This window comes from Oncorhynchus keta, chromosome 18 (genome assembly GCF_023373465.1).
Source record: "Oncorhynchus keta strain PuntledgeMale-10-30-2019 chromosome 18, Oket_V2, whole genome shotgun sequence".
Taxonomy (NCBI): domain Eukaryota; kingdom Metazoa; phylum Chordata; class Actinopteri; order Salmoniformes; family Salmonidae; genus Oncorhynchus; species Oncorhynchus keta.
In genome coordinates this window covers 419,595-441,531 of record NC_068438.1, presented here as the reverse complement: position 1 = coordinate 441,531, position 21,937 = coordinate 419,595, and the positions used below count along the sequence as shown (strand labels likewise).

General features: G+C 39.4%; 1 protein-coding gene and 1 long non-coding RNA gene across 2 annotated transcripts; one reads left to right on the top strand and one right to left on the bottom strand.

Moving 5' to 3' along the window:
- Positions 1 to 461: 461 nt before the first annotated feature.
- Positions 462 to 2,697, bottom strand: LOC127908588 (uncharacterized). Its single transcript, XR_008067613.1, has 3 exons — positions 2,385 to 2,697; positions 2,083 to 2,147; positions 462 to 1,985 (listed from the first exon to the last, which is right to left on the bottom strand). It is a non-coding gene; the product is annotated as an uncharacterized LOC127908588 (long non-coding RNA).
- Positions 2,698 to 6,127: 3,430 nt separating this feature from the next.
- On the top strand, positions 6,128 to 20,613 carry LOC118396910 (interleukin-8-like). The gene is made up of 4 exons (XM_035791302.2): positions 6,128 to 6,799; positions 12,217 to 12,349; positions 12,754 to 12,888; positions 19,332 to 20,613. Exons 1-4 carry the CDS (start codon positions 6,730 to 6,732, stop codon positions 19,342 to 19,344), a joined length of 351 nt encoding a protein of 116 aa, XP_035647195.1. The 5' UTR covers positions 6,128 to 6,729; the 3' UTR covers positions 19,345 to 20,613.
- Positions 20,614 to 21,937: the final 1,324 nt, after the last annotated feature.

The following is a 21,937-nucleotide window of genomic DNA, read 5'->3' as shown; positions in this document are numbered from 1 at the left end:
GTTTATACTTGTGTACTATTGTTTGTACAGATGAACGTGGTACCTTCAGGCATTTGGAAATTGCTCCCAAGGATGAACCAGACTTGTGGAGGCCAACCTTACTTTGCTACCTGACAACTTTACGTTTTTTACTTTTTAATTACCGTTTATATTTTTAGTTTTCCCATTCAACTTTTTCGCTACGGACGCTTTATCTGGACGTGGTTCTTCAGGACCTCCAACAACCGAAGCTAAGTAGTAACATTAACATGATGCCTTCACTCTATTCTATCACTCTTTCTTTCTCGCTTTTCTCATCTCTCCCTCTCTTTATTGTCGAACTGTTTTATAATTGAATGTGTTTGTTTGTCTGTCTTTTTTATGTATTTGTCTACAAGTGTATATATGTTTACAACAAGCAAGGGGAAGATATCAGAATAGGGACATTGGGGAATAATAACATACTGTACAGAATACATTTCTACTGTAGTGAAGCCGTCTCCAGAGCAATGAAAGGTCTCTTTCATGATCATGTGAAACGTCAATTGCTATGGAAATACTGGGATGTGTTTTTCAATTATTAAGGTAATTATGATGCAACTGTGAAGGTGATACGATATGGATTACAATTATCATCATGAATATTAAGGCTATACACACTACATGTTACACACATAGACACTCAACTATGCAAATTGGCAGAGTTATTATTTATTTGGGACTTCACACATTATAGTCTTACTCTTATACAGATATTGTACACACTCTCACTATATCACATCCAATATCATACACATCAACCTACTTAGATTTGCTACACATAGTATCTTGTCTCAATTTTCTAACATCTGTGGCATTGGCTCACAGGCAAACAGGCAAGGAAATAAAACACATATTTCTAGAACCTAAGAGAGAATAAAGTAGACGGCACGGGTCAAAATTTTGATTTATGGCCCTGTGTCCAGATGACGCGTACATGTCCAAATATGGGCATCCGGCCAGGACATCCTGTTCCTGTTGTCACGTGTTAGAGGGTGTGTTATTTTATATCTATATTGCATCTATTCCTTTGAAGTTGTCATGCTGATTGATGTCTAGGACTGGTTGAACTGGGGGGGTTTTGTGTTTGAACTTTTGAAAGAGTATGGCCCCACACCCCCAGTTTTATTGTCCTTATGGTTGCTATCTATGAAGCAGGAATGTCTGGGAGGGCGATTGTGTGTGTGTGTGTGTGTGTGTGTGTGTGTGTGTGTGTGTGTGTGTGTGTGTGTGTGTGTGTGTGTGTGTGTGTGTGTGTGTGTGTGTGTGTGTGCGCGTGTGTGTGTGTGTTAGAAACAAGGTCCCTTGGCATTGTGTCCATTTCAAGCTTTCAACAACAATAAAACAGCCATCTAAATAATGTTTCTCAGCCGAACACACTGTTGAGTTTCCTATTTAGTTCTCTTTATATGTACATGCACAGAGCTTCCAGATGGCTCCAGCCTATGGATGTTCGGTGCATGTACACCGGGGAGATTAGAACCCCAAAGAAAAGATCCTAAAGGTAATTTCAGATTCAGGTTTAGGGTGTAATAACTTTAGGGAAACCACATTTCACACTATGTACAGACATAGAGAGCCAACACATAAAGGTGTAACAGGGATGAATGGATATTCAATGTGCAACAGTAGTCTTCGGTAACAAGCAATAAGTGTTAAATATGTGTCACAGTCAATCATGACAGCCTCTTTATGAAAGGCCTTTACTTATGGCTAAACAGTTTCTACCCAGCTTATTCATTAATGCTGTGGGATAAATCAGGTGTTTCTAGGTGGGCTTAAACAAATCTACAGTGAAACAAACGTGTACACTTTACACACATGTTTATTGACTTTTTAAAAATAAAATACATTTAAAACAGTATCTCACCCTTTAACGATAGGAAAATGCTTTGATGGAGCAGGCAAGCGTCTTTGCGATGGTGAATTGGAAACGGATAATGGTCATGGCTAACCAGCCCCTTTATCTGTAAGAAATAGTAAAAATGTTGAATTATAACGTGTGTTAAAATGTATGTACTAAATATTTTGAATTAAATCATTGGTTTTAAAAATGTATCTCACCCTTTAACGAAAGGGGAAACTGTCTTTTCTCTCACGCCCTGGTCTGTCGCAGAGAAATGTAATGTCTTAAAAAAAACAATGTATTATTTTATAGTCTTTCCTACAATGGTATGTTATAAACATTACTGGTTATTAAAGTTTGTTATGATGTACAACTGTAGACCTCCAATGTTTTTACATAAAACACTCGTGATGCATGTTTAAATATTAGGAAAATTTGGTAATTAATTCTAACATGTCTTAAAAAAGTTTGTACTAAATATTTTGGAATTAAATAAAAGGAATTTAAAACAGTATCTCACCCTTTATTAACGATAGGAAAATGTATTTTACATCATCACCCCGGTCTGTCGCGAAGAAAAAAGACATAGACAATCAGGGTGCGCGAGTGAGTGTGCGTGTGACGGGCCAGTAGGACTGTGCCCAGGCATCTGCACTCAAGGCACTTCCTCTCTGTAGGGGATCGTTTGAAACCAAGGTTTGCACTATCATGCATACAGCATGTCCAGATATCTGCCGACCACCCCCCAGGGGTTAAACATTGATATTTCTAATCAGCGTTCGGTGCCCCCACACCAGTTGTAGACAAAATGTCTCGATATCCCCTCCTGTTGTTTGAATTCACTGCCTTTGTTCTCTAAACCAAATATACAGGGTGTTGCATACATGATATGTCCCGGGGGGAAAAAATGCCCACCTGTAAACTCATTCCGTACTTTCTCTAGTTAGGGACACGAACGCGGAGCGAGTCTAGTGGAGCATACTTTAACACTATGTTACTATGCACAGCTTTAGCTTCAAGCCCACAGACCAATAGCCCCAATATATTTAGCGGCCAGGACAGATAAAAAAAGATAGTCTGTGAATCCCACCTAATGGATATTTCTGAAGGCTACTGGACATAAGTGATTGAGAAGCGACTGTTAGACGGGGATTCTCAGAAGCAAAACCCCTGCAGCCAATCGCCATCACACAATTTTCGGCGTAAGTCCAAATAATCACATACCCAAGAATATTTAGAAATTAAAAAACGAAAAGTGTGCACTCTGAACGACTTCGGAAGAGCAGATGAAACAGATGCTATTCTACATTTTTCTACTAACGACCTTATCCTAAATCCAAACACCAGGCAGCAGTCCCAGGAAATTTTTGAAGGCGAGTTGAATATTCAAGGTGATATTCAAGGTGATGTGTGTATATAGATATATATTATTTAAGAATGATAGGTATTAATTCTAGGCATTTACATGTATGTTTTTAAAAATGAAGACTATTTATACAATGAAACAATGTTTTTTATTCACACCTGTTTGTAAACAATAGCTTATGCCCTCTTAGGGTCAACTTGACCCGCTTATTGATTAGAAAGTATGATTAGAAACCAAGGCCAACTATATTCAATCTGTGATTAGAAACGATAATTAGAAGCTATGACAAAACTATGATAATAAACTATAAACAACTATGAAGACAGGGCGGTGTGTGCGTGAATGATGACCTATTATTTATGTGTGGAATATATCCTCTCTCTCTCTCAGGCCATGAAAAAGACAAAAGGAGGAGTGTTGAACTTATGCCCACTCTACAGCAACCCTGGTTGTTAAATGACCCTGAGGGTCATCTACGAACATTGGAACATCTACAACTATTGTAGATGCAAAAAAGGGTTTTCAGAAATACATTTGGTTCGCAGATATGTATTATTATAAAAAATAATATAACATTATTATCATAATCTTTAGTATTACTATGTTACATGTGAGACATAACCAGAAATGTCAACATAGACAATTTACAAGAATGTGTTTACCAAGCTGTGATGAAAACACTTTAAAGGAGCTCTAATTCAAACATGCAAGGATATATATATGTAATACAATTACCCCCTTTAAAACTGTTGCTGCAATATCACTTCTCAATGTGTACATTTCAAGCTTTCAACAACAATAAACCAACCATCTCAATAATGTTTCTCAGAGGTTAGGCTTGTGTCACGCCCTGACCATAGTTTGCTTTGTATGTTTATAGGTTTTGTTTGGTCAGGGTGTGATCTGAGTGGGCATTCTATGTTGTATGTCTAGTCTGTTTCAGTGTTTGGCCTGATATGGTTCTCAATCAGAGGCAGGTGTTAGTCGTTGTCTCTGATTGGGAACCATATTTAGGTAGCCTGTTTTGTCATTGTGGGTGATTGTCTATATTAGTTGCTTGTGTCAGCACATTTGGTATAAAGAGTCACGGTCGTTGTTCATTTATTGTTTTGTTCAGTTTACTTCGCGTTTTCGTCATCCATTAAAACGTTGCATTCACACCACGCTGCGCTTTGGTCCACTTCTTACGACGATCATGACAGCTTGATCTGATCCTCAACCCTATTACGACAGCATATAATGCACAGTCATATACAAAACCATAAAACTCTGACAAGAAAACAATGAAAACCTTAACACGACTACACACATTGCCATTATTTTAGTTTACCATCCACCAATGGTTGAATTTGGTACTTTTTCTTTGTACATGCACCAAGCCTCCAAGTGGCTGACAACCGTATTCTTAATGAGAAATATAGTCTAATAAACAAATGTCTGCATAATGAAAGACATGAAAACTGTATCCAACAATGTATTTCGATCTGTATAAAACGTTGATTTTGTCAGTAAGGTCACTGAGACTAACAATAGACAATAGTTATTGTGGGAGGTTTAGGGTTAAAATATATGAGAAGGATCAGGAATGTTAGAGATTTGGTCACAGTGGCGATTTTGAAAGAGGGAGATTAGAACCACAAAGTAATAGGGGGTAAGAGATCCTAAAGGTAATTTCATATTTCGGTTTAGGGGGTTATTAACTTTATGGAAAACAATATTCACACTATGTGGATTATAAACATGTACATACATAGAGAGCCAACACATCAAGATCTAACAGGGATGATATGATTCATAGTACAACAGGAGTCTTCTGTAACCTGCAATACGTGTTAAATATATTTTACATCCATCCATGACTGAATGGTTTCACAAACTCCCTTTCAAGGGTTTGTAAGAACGTTGTAACAGGCCTCATTCAACAGTCTAGAGATTAACCTAGAGACACCAAAACATCAACGTTTAGAGCAGCTTGGAGAATATTACCCATGTAAGGGGGGGACAAAGAGCTGTTTTACCCGACACTGGGTATGATGACTCTGACACGTACGTCTATTGATTATTGTAGATGTTTGCAACCAATGAGATCTTACTACATTTGCACACACTGTATATCGATTTCTCTATTGTGTTATTGACTGTACGTTTGTTTATCCCATGTGTAACTCTGTGTTGTGTTTTTGTTGCACTGCTTTGCTTTATCTTGGCCAGGTCGCAGTTGTAAATGAGAACTTGTTCTCAACTGGCCTACCTGGTTAAATAAAGGTGAAATTAAAATTAAAATGAAATCAATTGTGAGATGATCTCATTTGATGATTAATGATACATTTTTGATTGAGTTCATTGCTTTTGTAATATGTATTTTAAGTTGAGATGGTGTTAGTTCACATTGCAAAATAAATCTCATTAGATGACACATTATACTTGTTTGATGAAGTTATAAAAAATATATATTTTTTTTTACATTTTTGATAGTGTTGTGCATTTTGCAAGAGAAAGGCAGTTTAGTGGGCTGCGTTAACTGTTTCACAAAAGTGATCCCTGAATCGAGAAAAGTGTTCAAGCGATTGAAAAAACTGTAAAATGTTGTCTGTGGTTGAACTCGCTTTTCTAAAACTGGCCTGATGAATGCCCAGTACCCCTAGGGCCTCTACAACTTTCCCCAGGTTGCGTAAAATACCAGACCAGATGGTGTAGGAACATGGTTTTCTTGGAGTTTAGCTGGTCTGATGAACCTCTGAAGGTCATTGACAGTAAACTGAAGAAATTTCTGTGGTTTTACTTTGATTGCCAAAATCCGACAACTGGTTTAGATAAGAGAGCCCTGACCTGACTAGTGACTCACTTTACTGCCTGTATATAAAGGACTGGTGCCTCTCCACACAGGGAGACAGACAGATCATGAGACTGCATCCTTGTCTCTTAGTATGATTCAATCTCATAATAGTAAACAGAGTAATATCTAATAAACTACTAATGGTTTATTTTGTTATTCGAGCTTAGGCTTCCAGCAGGACCAGCATACTACCTTGTCATCTAGTTACTGGAACTCCAGCTTGTCTTAGGATCATACTACCTTGTCATCTAGTTACTGGAACTCCAGCTTGTCTTAGGATCATACTACCTTGTCATCTAGTTACTGGAACTCCAGCTTGTCTTAGGATCATACTACCTTGTCATCTAGTTACTGGAACTCCAGCTTGTCTTAGGATCATACTACCTTGTCATCTAGTTACTGGAACTCCAGCTTGTCTTAGGATCATACTACCTTGTCATCTAGTTACTGGAACTCCAGCTTGTCTTAGGATCATACTACCTTGTCATCTAGTTACTGGAACTCCAGCTTGTCTTAGGATCATACTACCTTGTCATCTAGTTACTGGAACTCCAGCTTGTCTTAGGATCATACTACCTTGTCATCTAGTTACTGGAACTCCAGCTTGTCTTAGGATCATACTACCTTGTCATCTAGTTACTGGAACTCCAGTTTTTCGCTAAAATGAAGATGAGCATCAGAATGTCAGACAGCTCTATCGGTGTGCTCCTGGCCCTCCTGACCATCACCGAGGGTGAGTTTATATTATGATCTACTCTATTATTACTTTGAGTCAATGCATTGACACCCTATGGACATGAATATAATTAATATGCGCAGTAAAATAAGTAAAGGTTTCAAAATATAATGTTATACATTTTGTTTAATTGAAACTTTAACCAGGCTAGTCAATTCAGAACAAATGGTAACAGACGTATTAAAATGATGTGGAGTGTTGGTTAAAATAAGATCAACCAAAGAGGATTTTAGCGCACACTTTGCATTAAACCTGGTTACATTGTTAACAATCTGAGTAAGATTATGGTCATTATAACATAGAGTCATGAGTTGATCAGAGTTCGATGTCAACCAGTCAAGATTCAGGCCACCCTTAATCACAAATTCAGCTGTGACATTTTATGATAACAATTCCCAAATACAACCCAGAGAGCTAGCAAAAGCAGATGGGGTCTATAACAACAGGAGACAACTCAACTTAATGATGCACAAAGATTTATATTCAAAGCCAGATATTTGAATTGCTTGGATTTGGAAATAGAAGTCAGAATGGTTGCCGAAAACATGCCTTTTATAGCAACACCACCACCCTTAAATTTGCGATCTGACTGAAAAACATTGTAACCATCAATGCCAATATTTTTGTCAATGATAGATCTTTTGAGCCAGGTTTCAGAAAGCATACATTCATGTAGGTCTGTGGTTTTTATCCTAATAGTCACAAAATTGGAAGAAGACTTCTTACATTTATGTGCAGAAACTTCAGACCATTCTGACTTTTTAATTCAGATTGGGTAGAAATGTAAGGACCTGGGTAAGATTGCCCATTTCCTGACAGTAAAAGCAGCAAAATAATGGCATGTCTAGATCGGATTTTTACAGACAGTACTAAAACCATAGTCCAGAGTTACCAGTCTTTAAAACAACATATTTCAAAAGGTGTATACAATCCATATACATGGTTTTGTACCGAAATAACAATCCAGACATGCAAGCGTGCGGTTTCTCCTATGTCGAATGGGAAAAACACACAGAGTTCTCCAGTGCAATAGCGGGGCAAGCGTATGATTTACCCCAGGACACAACATAGAAAAATATTAAAAGTTCTCTGCATTTAAGGAGCATCGGGCCCTAACTGCAAGAGTCAAGGGTAGACAATATCAACAATAAGTGAAGAAATACCTTTTAGAGAGAATTTGTATTTCTGACAGTACAGTATGTGAGTATTTGAGTAACAGCTACATATACATATTTAAATAGAACCTTCTATCAAGCTAATCATGGCTCCCTATTATAAGTGTTGCAACACACACGTTTTTTTTTTCATTACAGTAACAAGCAAGGAATGAAACAAACAAGCATTAGATCAAATTTCTAATTGTTGACCAGTCTATTAAATGAATAATGCTCACCTTTCAAACATACATCAGTTATCATATAATCACGATTTAAATCATGAAAAGCATAACAATCAAATTAAATGCATTTTTCAGGACCCTGTCTTTCAAAGATAATTAGTAAAAATCACTGTTTCTCATGATTGTTCAACGAACGATAAACAATGAATGGACATGCACCTGTGGAACGGTTGTTAAGGCCTTTCTACTGTCTCTAAAAAACAACAAAAGAAAGATGCCCAGGGTCCCTGCTCATCTGTGTCAACGTGCATTAGGCATGCTGCAAGGAGGCATGAGGACTGCCGATGTGACCAAGGCAATAAATTGTCATGTCCATACTGTGATAAGCCTAAGACAGCGCTACAGGGAGGCAGGACGGACAGCTGATCATCCTCGCAGTGGCACACCATGTGTAACAACACCTGCACAGGATCGGTACATCTGCACAGGATCCGAACATCACACCTGTGGGACAGGTACAGGATGGCAACAACAACTGCCCGAGTTTCACCAGGAACGCACGATCCCTCAACACATCTGGAACCTGTTGGATCAGAGGGTGAGGGCTAGGGCCATTCCCCTCAGAAATGTCCAGGAACTTGCAGGTGCCTTGGTGGATTTTATTTTATTTTATTTGATTAGGATCTCTTTTAGTCCCCATTTGCACTAATCTTCCACGAGTCCTTAACATTAAAATACAATTTATAATACAAACACACTTTCACATATAACACACTGTTACAAACATACATAATATACTAGCATAATGACCCAATAAATACTCAATCTAAAAATGATATATATATTGATTCTTCATCTACTATAGTCCCACAACATTTCTATATACTATATTTAAATTGTTTTTAAATCATGTTTAAACTATTTAAATATTGAAAGGTTTCTAGTTTGCTCAGTTAATTTATTCCATTTCTTTATTGCTCGAACTCGAAATGTTCTTTTGCCTATTTCTTTTTTCTGTCTGGATAACGCATAGATGGTGGACAATCTATTCCTAGTATTTACGGAATGTCTGCCTCTTACCAACTGAATACCATTGTGAATAGAACTTGGCCATTTTAAATTATGTATATTATAAAATAAGATAAGCATGTTTTTTTCAATTATCTTGTCGATTGATGACCAACCAAGAACACTGCGCATGACTGCAACAGAAGAACCATATCTCCACCTTAAAACAACCCATGACTGTAACAGAAGAACCATATCTCCACCTTAAAACAACCCATGACTGCAACAGAAGAACCATATCTCCACCTTAAAACAACCCATGACTGCAACAGAAGAACCATATCTCCACCTTAAAACAACCCATGACTGCAACAGAAGAACCATATCTCCGCCTTAAAACAATCCTTGCTGCTTTATTCTGTGCATTCTGCAGCCTCCTAACTTCACTAGATGATGCATTTCTCCAGACCACCAAACAATAGTTCACTTGACTCTCAACCAATGCCTGTGTTGTTTTCTGAAGGATTTTCCCTGGTAAATATTTAGCTATCCTTCTCATTATGCATGCTGTTTTAATATTTTTTTTACAATATTTTACATAGATTAGTTATTTGAGACGACCATGATAAGCAGTTGTCTAGCTGCACTTCCAGTAGTTTGGTTTCTGCCACTTCTTCAATTTTTACTCCTCCCATACTTAATTGTATCCCATGCTGTTTTGGCCTTTTCCTAGTTGAACAGACCAACATAACTTTGGTTTTCTTGGTGTTTAAAGCAAGTTTGTTTTGGCAAACCCATTTCCTGATCATCTCCAAATCTCCTTGCAAAGCTTGCTGTACCTGTTGAACCGATTGTCTTGCTGCATAAATTGTAGTATCATCTGCAAATATAGTAGCTTGAGTTTCAACCAAGGCATAGGGAAGGTCGTTGGTGTATATTAAGTAGAGAAGTGGTCCAAGGCAGCTGCCCTGCGATAATTCCACAGTTTAACACATTAGGGGAAGAAAATTAACCATTGATATAGGTGGACTGTTTCCTGTCAGTTAGATATGACTGTACCCAATTCAATGCTACCTCCTTAAAACCATAATGCATTAATTTTGTCAAAATAATTTCATGATCCACTAAATCAAATGCTGCACTGAAATCTAAAAAATAGTACACCTACAAACCTGCTATTATCCATAGCATTGAGCCACTGGTCAGTCATGTCATCCAATGCAGTGGTAGTGGAATGTTTTTTTGCGATAAGCATGCTGATTGGCTGTAATCAGATCATTCTTTTCCATATAAACCCACATTTATCTACTCACAATACCCTCCAATATCTTACTGAGTGTAGGGAGTAGACTAATTGGTCGACTATTGGCAGGAGTAATGGGTTCTTTGCAGTCTTTCGGAATAGGACACAGTTTTGCATGCTTCCATACATTTGCAAACAACCCCTTTTCCAGTGATCAATTAAATATGTATCTCAGTGGAACTGCAATCTGGGGAGCAGCACAGCGAAGCAAAAAATTGTCCATAAGACCATAACCTGTAGATTTACCATCTGGTAATGACTTCAATAGGTTTAACACCTCCTCCACTGACACTATTTGTAGACTAAAAGAGCAGATCGTATTGCTCATAATATGATCATCAATCCATTGGACAATAGCTTGTTTGGAAGAATTTATGTCTACATTGTTGCTTAGTAATTTAATTTTCTGTGTAAAAAAATCTGCAAAATGATTGGCAATATCAACTGGTTTTGTTATTATTCTCCCGTCAACCTCCACACTAGATGGGCATGATGAGATATATGTACCAAGTAAGCCCTTAACTGTGTTCCATACCTTTTTAGAATAATTTTTACAATCAGTAAAATAATTGTTGTAAAATAACTTTTTTTTCCTTCGATTCAATTTAACTGCATAATTACGTAATGTTCTATAATTCTGTTCATCAATTTCTAATTTTGACTTGGCTGCTAAGACTTTTGCCATATTTCTTTGAGAAAAAGCTTCACCCAGTTCATCATCAATCCACAGAGATGGACGGGCACCAACTGTTCTCTTTCTTATAGGGGCATGATGGTCCATTACCTCAGTGAGCAAATCAATAAAACATTCTGTAGCGTGATTTAAATCATCCTCTAGATAAATCAGCTCCCAGGGTACAGCAGCTAAATCATTTAGAAATAACTCATGATTAAATGTTTTACATTTTCTTTTGACCACAATGGAAGAGTGGGGGAACATCTCACAGCAAGAACTGGCAAATCTGGTGAAGTCCATGAGGAGGAGATGCACTGCAGTACTTCATGCAGCTGGTGGCCACACCAGATACTGACTGTTACTTTTGATTTTGACCCCCCCTGTTCAGGGATACATTATTCGATTTCTGTTAGTCACATGTCTGTGGAACTTCAGTTCAGTTCAGTTTTTGTCTCAGTTGTTGAATCTTATGTTAAGTTTGCTGAAAATAAACGCAGTTGACAGTTTGATGACGTTTCTTTTTTTGCTGAGTTTATAATGGAAGTGTAATTCAAATAAAAAATAAAACTGAGTGTTTATTCAGCTATTTAGGATTTGATTCAAGCACTGTCTGTTTCATTTGAACATTTGAACGGTGGGACAATTCTTTGAAAGATGTCGCTTCCTAACATGTCAGTCCAATTGCCCAGCCCGTGCATCTGCACGCTCGTTTTGCAAGCAGGGATGCTCGGTCCTTGACAGGTGGACAGAGTTAGCACTCGATTTCAAATGTAGGGGACCAGCGTATGAGTGTGCGTACAGTCAGTGCAAAAATCAAATATTAGGGTCAGTGCAGATAGTCTGTGTAGCCATGTTGTTAGCTATTTAACAGTCTTATGGCTTGGTGATAGAAGCTGTTCAGGAGCCTGTTGGTGTCAGACTTGTTGCTCTGGTACCGCTTGCCGTGCGGAAGCAGAGTTATCAGTCTATGACGTCGGTGTCTGGAGTCTTTAACAATTAAAAGCATGCTTCTTTCATTCACATTTTTTGTGACTTCCACCTCATATCCAATATGATGTAGTCTAAAACTGGCCTCTGACCTTTTACAGGGATGAGCCTAAGTGACTTGGGGTCAGACTTACGTTGTCGCTGCATCCAGATGGAGAGGCGTCGGATTGGTAAACTCATCGACAAGGTAGAGATGTTTCCTCCCAGCTCGCACTGCAAAGACACTGAGATCATGTGAGTTCCGACTACCGACTTAAATCATGCTGACCCTAAAATATGACTATTATATATATATAGTTGATATTGATTGATATGGGTTTTAAATCATGTTGATATTAACTATGGACATCTTATATTAATCATATTTAATTAAGTTAGTGCTGACAAAAATATGTTATGTTGATTATCTTAAATTATGCTTTTAGTCGAGTTATAACACTAACACTGACTCTAAAATATGGTTACTATACCTTGTTCACAATCAGATATTTACCTTAAATTATTCTATGTGAGTCCTTGCTTACTAATGTCCTATTTCATTTACAAAAGCTGATATAGCTCTAGGTTGTGATAATGTCAGTTCCAGGTAGTGGTAATATTAGTTCTGTTTCTGACTGTACTGTGTGCCTGTCTTGCAGAGCCACTCTGAAGGGGAGTGGTAAGGAGATTTGTTTGGACGTCAGCGCTCCCTGGGTCAAGAAGATCATTGAGCAGATACTGGCCAAGCACAAGAGAAACTCATACAGCCCAAAGACCTGGAATAAACGAACCAGGTAAAACAACAAAATGTTTGTTTGTCTACCTAACCACCCATTTGGAAAATGGTCTACAGTATATGAATCATAACTTATACAGTTGCTGGAAAATATATTGGCACCCTTGCACTTTTATTAAATTCCCTATTTCTTCTTAAATAAGTTGAAAACTGGGTCACCACACCTTGTTATTTGATCTTCAACATAAGAGAACCTATTTTATTTTGGCAAACTTAAGTTTACTATTTTAATTTAATAAAGACAAAATTATTTGCACCCCGGAGCAATTACTTAGTTTCACAGACTTTGGCACAGACAAAAGCTTCTTGTAGCCATCAATGAGCTTGCTGCACCTTTCTACAGACAATCTGGCCCACTTTTCAGCTGCAAACTGCTCTAATTCTTAAATATTTTAAGGGTGCCCTCCACCAACTGCTGTTTTCAGATCTCGCCGAAGGTTTTGGATGTGATTCAGATCTAGACTCTTCGCTGGCCACCAGAACTATCAAGGCACAAGACGATACCCAGATGCAGACAGAGGAGGCAGATGGTTGGAGTCTTACAGTGTTTATTAATCCAAAAAGGCGTAGGCAAGAGAATGGTCGTGGCTAACCAAGATGGCATAGCAGTTCAGACGTCTTTTGTTCCATCAATCACTCCGGGGCTGCAGTCACCTATCCGGACCCGTTTTACTGCCTACGCGGAGCCCCACCGGGCCTTCACAACTGGACTGCCGACGTTATCTACCCGAAGGAGATCCGGCTGGCTCCTCCTCCGCGATGTTACCTGAACGCCCATCTGCGGCCTGCTAACCGTTAGCTGTCTTATCGGCTGCTATCTGAATAGACAATCGGACAATTTATTCATTTTTATTATTATTATGTTTTCTTCTTGGGCCTCTATAACTAAATCTATTGTTTTTTATTTTTGTTGTTGTTGTGTGATTTGGATTAATCCCCTCTACCACACAAAAACCCACTAATCTACTGACGGAACACAAGAGGTGGCTAACAACAGACCTCCATCCTATGCTAGCTTGCTACCGATGGCCTGGCTAGCTGTCTAAATCGCAGTGACCCCCAACCAACCTCTCCACTCACTGGACCCTTTTGATCACTCGACTAAGCATGCCTCTCCTTAATGTCAATATGTCTTGTCCATTGCTGTTCTGGTTAGTGTTTATTGGCTTATTTCACTGTAGAGCCTCTAGTCCTGCTCACTATACCTTATCCAACCGATTAGTTCCACCACCCACACATGCAATGACATCTCCTGGTTTCAATGATATTTCACGAGACAATATCTCTCTCTTCATCACTCAATACCTAGGTTTACCTCCACTGTATTCACATCCTACCATACCTTTGTCTGTACATTATACCTTGAAGCTATTTTATCGCTCCCAGAAACCTGCTCCTTTTACTCTCTGTTCCAGACGTTCTAGACGACCAATTCTTATTGCTTTCAGCCGCACCCTTATTCTACTCCTCCTATGTTCCTTTGGCGATGTAGAGGTGAATCCAGGCCCTGCAGTGCCTAGCTCCACTCCTATTCCCCAGACGCTCTCTTTTGACGACTTCTGTAACCGTAATAGCCTTGGTTTCATGCATGTTAACATTAGAAGCCTCCTCCCTAAGTTTGTTCTATTCACTGCTTTAGCACACTCTGCCAACCCGGATGTTCTAGCTGTGTATGAATCCTGGCTTAGGAAGACCACCAAAAATTCAGAAATTTTAATTCCAAACTACAACATTTTCAGACAAGATAGAACTGCCAAAGGGGGCGGTGTTGCAATCTACTGCAAAGATAGCCTGCAGAGTTCTGTCCTACTATCCAGGTCTGTACCCAAACAATTTGAACTTCTACTTTTAAAAATCCACCTCTCTAAAAACAAGTCTCTCACCGTTGCCGCCTGCTATAGACCACCCTCTGCCCCCAGCTGTGCTCTGGACACCATATGTGAACTGATTGCCCCCCATCTATCTTCAGAGCTCGTGCTGCTAGGCGACCTAAACTGGAACATGCTTAACACCCCAGCCATCCTACAATATAAACTTGATGCCCTCAATCTCACACAAATGATCAATGAACCTACCAGGTACCTCACCAAAGCCTTAAACACGGGCACCCTCATAGATATCATCCTAACCAACTTCCCCTCTAAATACACCTCTGCTGTCTTCAACCAAGCTCTCAGCGATCACTGCCTTATTGCCTGCATCCGTAATGGGTCAGCGGTCAAACGACCTCCACTCATCACTGTAAAACGCTCCCTGAAACACTTCAGTGAGCAGGCCTTTCTAATCGACCTGGCCGGGGTATCCTGGAAGGATATGGATCTCATCCCGTCAGTAGAGGATGCCTGGATATTTTTTTTAAATGCCTTCCTAACCATCTTAAATAAACATGCCCCATTCAAGAAATTTAGAACCAGGAACAGATATAGCCCTTGGTTCTCCCCAGACCTGACTGCCCTTAACCAACACAAAAACATCCTATGGCGTTCTGCATTAGCATCGACCAGCCCCCGTGATATGCAGCTGTTCAGGGAAGCTAGAAATCATTATACACAGGCAGTTAGAAAAGCCAAGGCTAGCTTTTTCAAGCAGAAATTTGCTTCCTGCAACACTAACTCAAAAAAGTTCTGGGACACTATAAAGTCCATGGAGAATAAGAACACCTCCTCCCAGCTGCCCACTGCACTGACGATTGGAAACACTGTCACCACTGATAAATCCACCATAATTGAGAATTTCCATAAGCATTTTTCTACGGCTGGCCATGCTTTCCACCTGGCTACTCCTACCCCGGTCAACAGCACTGCACCCCCAACAGCAAATCGCCCAAGCCTTCCCCTTTTCTCCTTCTCCCAAATCCATTCAGCTGATGTTCTGAAAGAGCTGCAAAATCTGGACCCCTACAAATCAGCCGGGCTAGACAATCTGGACCCTTTCTTTCTAAAATTATCTGCCGAAATTGTTGCCACCCCTATTACTAGCCTGGGACACTCTTGACCCAAACTGCTACAGATCTATATCTATCCTACCATGCCTTTCTAAGGTCTTCGAAAGCCAAGTCAACAAACAGATTACCGACCATTTCGAATCTCACCATACCTTCTCTGCTATGCAATCTGGTTTCAGAGCTGGTCATGGGTGCACCTCACCCACGCTCAAGGTCCTAAACGATATCTTAGCCGCCATCGAAAAGAAACATTACTGTGCAGTCTTATTCATTGATCTGGCCAAGGCTTTCGACTCTGTCAATCACCACATCCTCATCGGCAGACTCGACAGCCTTGGTTTCTCAAATGATTGCCTCGCCTGGTTCACCAACTACTTCTCTGATAGAGTTCAGTGTGTCAAATCGGAGGGTCTGCTGTCCGGACCTCTGGCAGTCTCTATGGGGGTGCCACAGGGTTCAATTCTTGGACCGACTCTCTTCTCCGTATACATCAATGAGGTCGCTCTTGCTGCTGGTGAGTCTCAGATCCACCTCTACGCAGACGACACATTCTGTATACTTCCTGCCCTTCTTTGGACACTGTGTTTAACAATCCTCCAGGCAAGCTTCAATGCCATACAACTCTCCTTCCGTGGCCTCCAATTGCTCTTAAATACAAGTAAAACTAAATGCATGCTCTTCAACCGATCGCTACCTGCACCTACCCGCCTGTCCAACATCACTACTCTGGACGGCTCTGACTTAGAATACGTGGACAACTACAAATACTTAGGTGTCTGGTTAGACTGTAAACTCTCCTTCCAGACCCATATCAAACATCTCCAATCCAAAGTTAAATCTAGAATTGGCTTCCTATTTCGCAACAAAGCATCCTTCACTCATGCTGCCAAACATACCCTTGTAAAACTGACCATCCTACCAATCCTCGACTTTGGCGATGTCATTTACAAAATAGCCTCCAATACCCTACTCAACAAATTGGATGCAGTCTATCACAGTGCAATCCGTTTTGTCACCAAAACCCCATATACTACCCACCATTGCGACCTGTACTCTCTCGTTGGCTGGCCCTCGCTTCATACTCGTCGCCAAACCCACTGGCTCCATGTCATCTACAAGACCCTGCTAGGTAAAGTCCCCCCTTATCTCAGCTCGCTGGTCACCATAGCATCTCCCACCTGTAGCACACGCTCCAGCAGGTATATCTCTCTAGTCACCCCCAAAACCAATTCTTTCTTTGGCCGCCTCTCCTTCCAGTTCTCTGCTGCCAATGACTGGCACGAACTACAAAAATCTCTGAAACTGGAAACACTTATCTCCCTCACTAGCTTTAAGCACCAACTGTCAGAGCAGCTCACAGATTACTGCACCTGTACATAGCCCACCTATAATTTAGCCCAATCAACTACCTATTTCCCAACTGTATTTAATTTATTTATTTATTTTGCTCCTTTGCACCCCATTATTTTTATTTCTACTTTGCACATTCTTCCATTGCAAAACTACCATTCCAGTGTTTTACTTGCTATATTGTATTTACTTTGCCACCATGGCCTTTTTTGCCTTTACCTCCCTTCTCACCTCATTTGCTTATACTGTATCATTGACTGTATGTTTGTTTTACTCCATGTGTAACTCTGTGTCGTTGTATCTGTCGAACTGCTTTGCTTCATCTTGGCCAGGTCGCAATTGTAAATGAGAACTTGTTCTCAACTTGCCTACCTGGTTAAATAAAGGTGAAATAAATAAATAAAAAACAAGCAAAAGGTCAAAACCAGTTCAGAGTCCAATAGGTACCGAAGGGCAGGCAGATTCAAGGTCAGGGCAGGCAGGATGATCAGGCAGGCGGAAAGTAGTCCAGAGTCAGGCAGTGGTCAAAACCAGGAGAACTAACAAAAGATAATAGAAAAGCAGTACGGGGGGAAAAACACGCTGGTTGACTAGACTAAACATACAAGACGAACTGGCACAGAGAGACAGGAAACACAGGTATAAATACACTGGGGGAAATAAGCGACATCTGGAGGGTGTGGGGATAATCACAGAGACAGGTGAAACAGATAAGAGACAAGAACAGTCCAGCATCACTTCTTAACCATTTTTGGGTGCTTTTTGATGTGTGTTGTTTGGGGTCGTTCTCCAGCTGGAAAACCCACAACCTTCAATGGAGACACTGGCTTGAGCATTGGACTAGAAAACACTTGATAATCTGCTTATGTTATTATGCTTTGCACACATTCAATGCCCCCTGTACCTGACGCAGCAAAGCAATCCCACAGCATTATCAAACCTCCCCTCTCTTTGAATGTAGGGAGGATGTTCTTTTCATTGAATGCTTTAATTTCTCATCAGTAAACACTGTTTTGTATCACCAAAGAGCTATAACTTTGTTTAACTGGTCTGCAGAACATTGTCCCCGGGATTTGACTAGTTATAAGTGAGTTTTTGAGGGGTTTGTTCAGGCTTTCTTGTGCCTCCTTCAGTAGTGGGGTCTTCCTATGTTTACCAACAACCAAATGAAGCATTCAAAGAAAATAACACGTTCCCTACAATCAATTATAAGCTTTTCTGCCACTGGTACTGAGAGCCTTTAATGTGTGAAATTAGATTATCAAGGTGTGTTGGAGTGCAATGCTGCAATAAGAATGTGTGAAAATACCATAAGGTATGGAGACAAAACAATTTTTTAAAACTTATTTTAAAAGAAATAGGGAATTAAAAAAGTGCAAAGGTGCCAATATATTTGTCTGCAGAATACAAGAACCAGATGTTTTTTAGTTATGTTTTCACATTTCACAATAAAAATTAAATACAGATGCAGTCAAATATATTGGCACCCTTTCATGATTGACTATTTCTTCTAAAATACATTTGTTTGATTTACAATAGCAAAGTACCAACAACAAAAAATGTCTAAACTGAAATTGAGATTTTTTTCACTTCAAATCCAGAAAATGGATCGATCTCCATCCGTTCGTTAGACACCACTAGCCCAATTTTGATGAAACTTGGGTGAATGATACATCTTGCCACAGAGATCAGACATTTACAAAATTACAATGATTGGCCCAAGGCGGGAGCTACAGTATAGTAATTAACTGAAAATCGTTAGTTACACACAATATTTAAATTGGCCCAAGGGGGCGGTGGCTCTGGATCATTCGTGGGGAACGACAAGTTTATTGTTGCCTTGTTTAAAATTAGCTTGGAGGCAATGATTCTCATTTATTGTGTTGATTCTCATTTATTTATCTCACCTATGGTATAGTACAGGTGCCTAGAGGTAAAAACAGCCTCCAGACAGTTTTGAAAATAAAAAAAATGGAACATTCTGCTCCGTTGCACTCCATTGTACAGTACAATGGTGACAATATATCTTACCACATCTGTGCATGTTTTTTTATAAGTAGACCATGATCTATCTATCCATCCATTCATCCATCATACTCACAGTATGTAATAAAATATGCCTAAATATGACTGTTTCTTATGCACAGGAAGAAGCCTTGAAACCCAGACTTCCATTGACTTGATCAATGCTATCAAGAGCTACTTCGCACACAGGGAGAGATTTCAGTGCTACTGCCTTTAAAGTGGATGGACTGCATTTACATAACGCTTACCTAGTGCTGGAGGTTCTCACCTTTTCCACTACCAATGTGTAGCATCCTTTAAGTTGGTTAAGTTGCCATAATTTATCCTACACTCTGTGACACGACTCTCTTACACTGCATCTCACCTGATGGGTGTCACGTTGCTGTATGTGGTAAAGTAATTACCCATCAGAGATAAATAACATTTTTTGAATTGAATACTGTTGAATTGAGTCTAGAGTTGGGGTCACAGAATCTATCCTACTGACATCTACTGCATGTACAGTACCTACAACAGTGGCTGTTTCATTCAGAATTGAAAGAAGTTAATTATTTTGGATCTTGATATGTGTATTATGTTTAAGCAAAAGACAAAAATATTGATAAATGAATGAAACACTTTTTGGTTCCAAACATTCACCAAAAAGACACATTCAAAAAGAGTGGTTTGTTTAAGAACGACCCCTCACCATGTGGTTGGCAATCAAGCGACCCGGATTCAATTCCCACAGGTTACAGAAGTAGCAAATATATACCTTACAGCAGAAGTTGACTTTATGTTCCCTTTTTTTAAGTAGAAATACACATAAAAATACTCCATGGCTATGTCTCAAAATTGGCCTAAAAACTAACATATATTACAACAATATCACCCAAGAATATCTGTGTTTGACTTATTTGACTGTTCCATATAATACTGGGGTTACAATTTGGAAAACTATCACTTGAACAATATTTATTTGGCAAAAAAAATCCATTCTGCTCTATATTTTTTAAACTTAAACGTATGTTTCCAACATACTCATATTTAATTCAATGTTTCAATACCTTAATATAGCTCAATGCCGCTGGTCAAAATGTGGCGTTAAGTATAGTATATGCCATTTAGCTGACGCTTTTATCCAAAGCGACTTATAAGTTATCGTTTCCCGATCTTTTTCTTTCAGAATACAGAAAATGTAGAAATACTTGCACTGTACTTGAGTGAAGAAAATAAAAAACAATAAGGCTGCTTTTTTTTTGGTTTCTTTGTCTCTCTTCACTATTCTCAAACATTCAATCCAAATTGAATGAATGTATTCAATGCTCTCCCTCCACACTTCAATGTCAATTTTCCCATCTTACAATCAATATCCTAATTGTTTTTATATGGATATAGATAGAACAATTTAACCTTGTGTGTAGCTTACGGTTTTATAAAAGTATGTCTGGGTTAGCTATTACACTTGTCTTTTGTCCTTTTTTTCCTGCAGTATGAACCAAGGTTGCATTGTGTACATATCTTACACAAATTAGTGTAGATTAGGATAATTGTATTCCCTATATTAAAACAATGTGCAGGTTTGCACCTTTTGCTTTTGACTGATCCTCCAAAGCTGACACACTATCACAACTCCGGATAAGACCAGATGCAGACCATTCGAGTCACAGATGTTTATTGACCAAACGGGGCAGGCAAATCCAGCACAGTGTCGGTAAGGTACAGAACAGCAAGCAGGCTCGGGTCAGGCAGAGGTCAGCAATCCAGGGCAGATTCAGAATGGTACAGAACAGCAGGCAGGGTCAGGGCAGGCAGAATGGTCAAAACCAGAAGAACTAGAAAATAGGGACTAGCGAAACCATGAGTACGGGGAAAAAAACGCGCTGTTGTCCTTGACGAGGCAAGACGAGGTAGCAACAGACAAACAGAAAACACAGGTATAAATGCACATGAAATAATGGGGAATATGGACGACACCTGGAGGGGGGTGGAGACAAGCACAAGACAAGTGAAACAGATGAAGGTGTGACACACAGGTGTCAAGTACAATATGGTAATTAGCTGTATGGAAACTTGGAGTATTTATAGCTGAAGTTTAATGAAATCATGGCTACATACCTGTAACGGTTTTCTTTACTTGAAGGAGAGGCGGACAAAAATGCAGCGTGGTGGTTATTCATGTTCTTTAATTTATAAAGAAACTACACATGAGATAACTAACAAAAACAACAAACGTGAGAAAACCTAAAACGGTCCCATCTGGTGCAAACACAAAGACAGGAACAATCACCCACAAAACCCAACACCAAACAGGTTACCTAAATATGGTTCCCAATCAGAGACTATGACTAACTCATGCCTCTGATTGAGAACCATATCAGGCCAGACATAGAAATAGACAAACAAGACATCCAACATAGAATGCCCACTCAGATCACACCCTGACCAAACAAAACATAGAAACAATACAAAGCAAACTATGGTCAGGGTGTGACAATACCTATAAAGTCTAACAGATGAAACCTCTCCCATATTGTCTTAAATCAAAGATATCAAATGATTTGTATCGGAGGTATGTAGTAGTACGTAGTGAGCAGTGAAGGCTGCTGAGGGGAGGACGGCTCATAATAATGGCTGGAACGGAACTAAAGGATTGGCATCAAACATATGGAAACCATGTATTTGATACCATTCCACTGACTCTTCTCCAGCCATTACCACAAGCCTGTCGTCCCCAATTAAGGTGCCA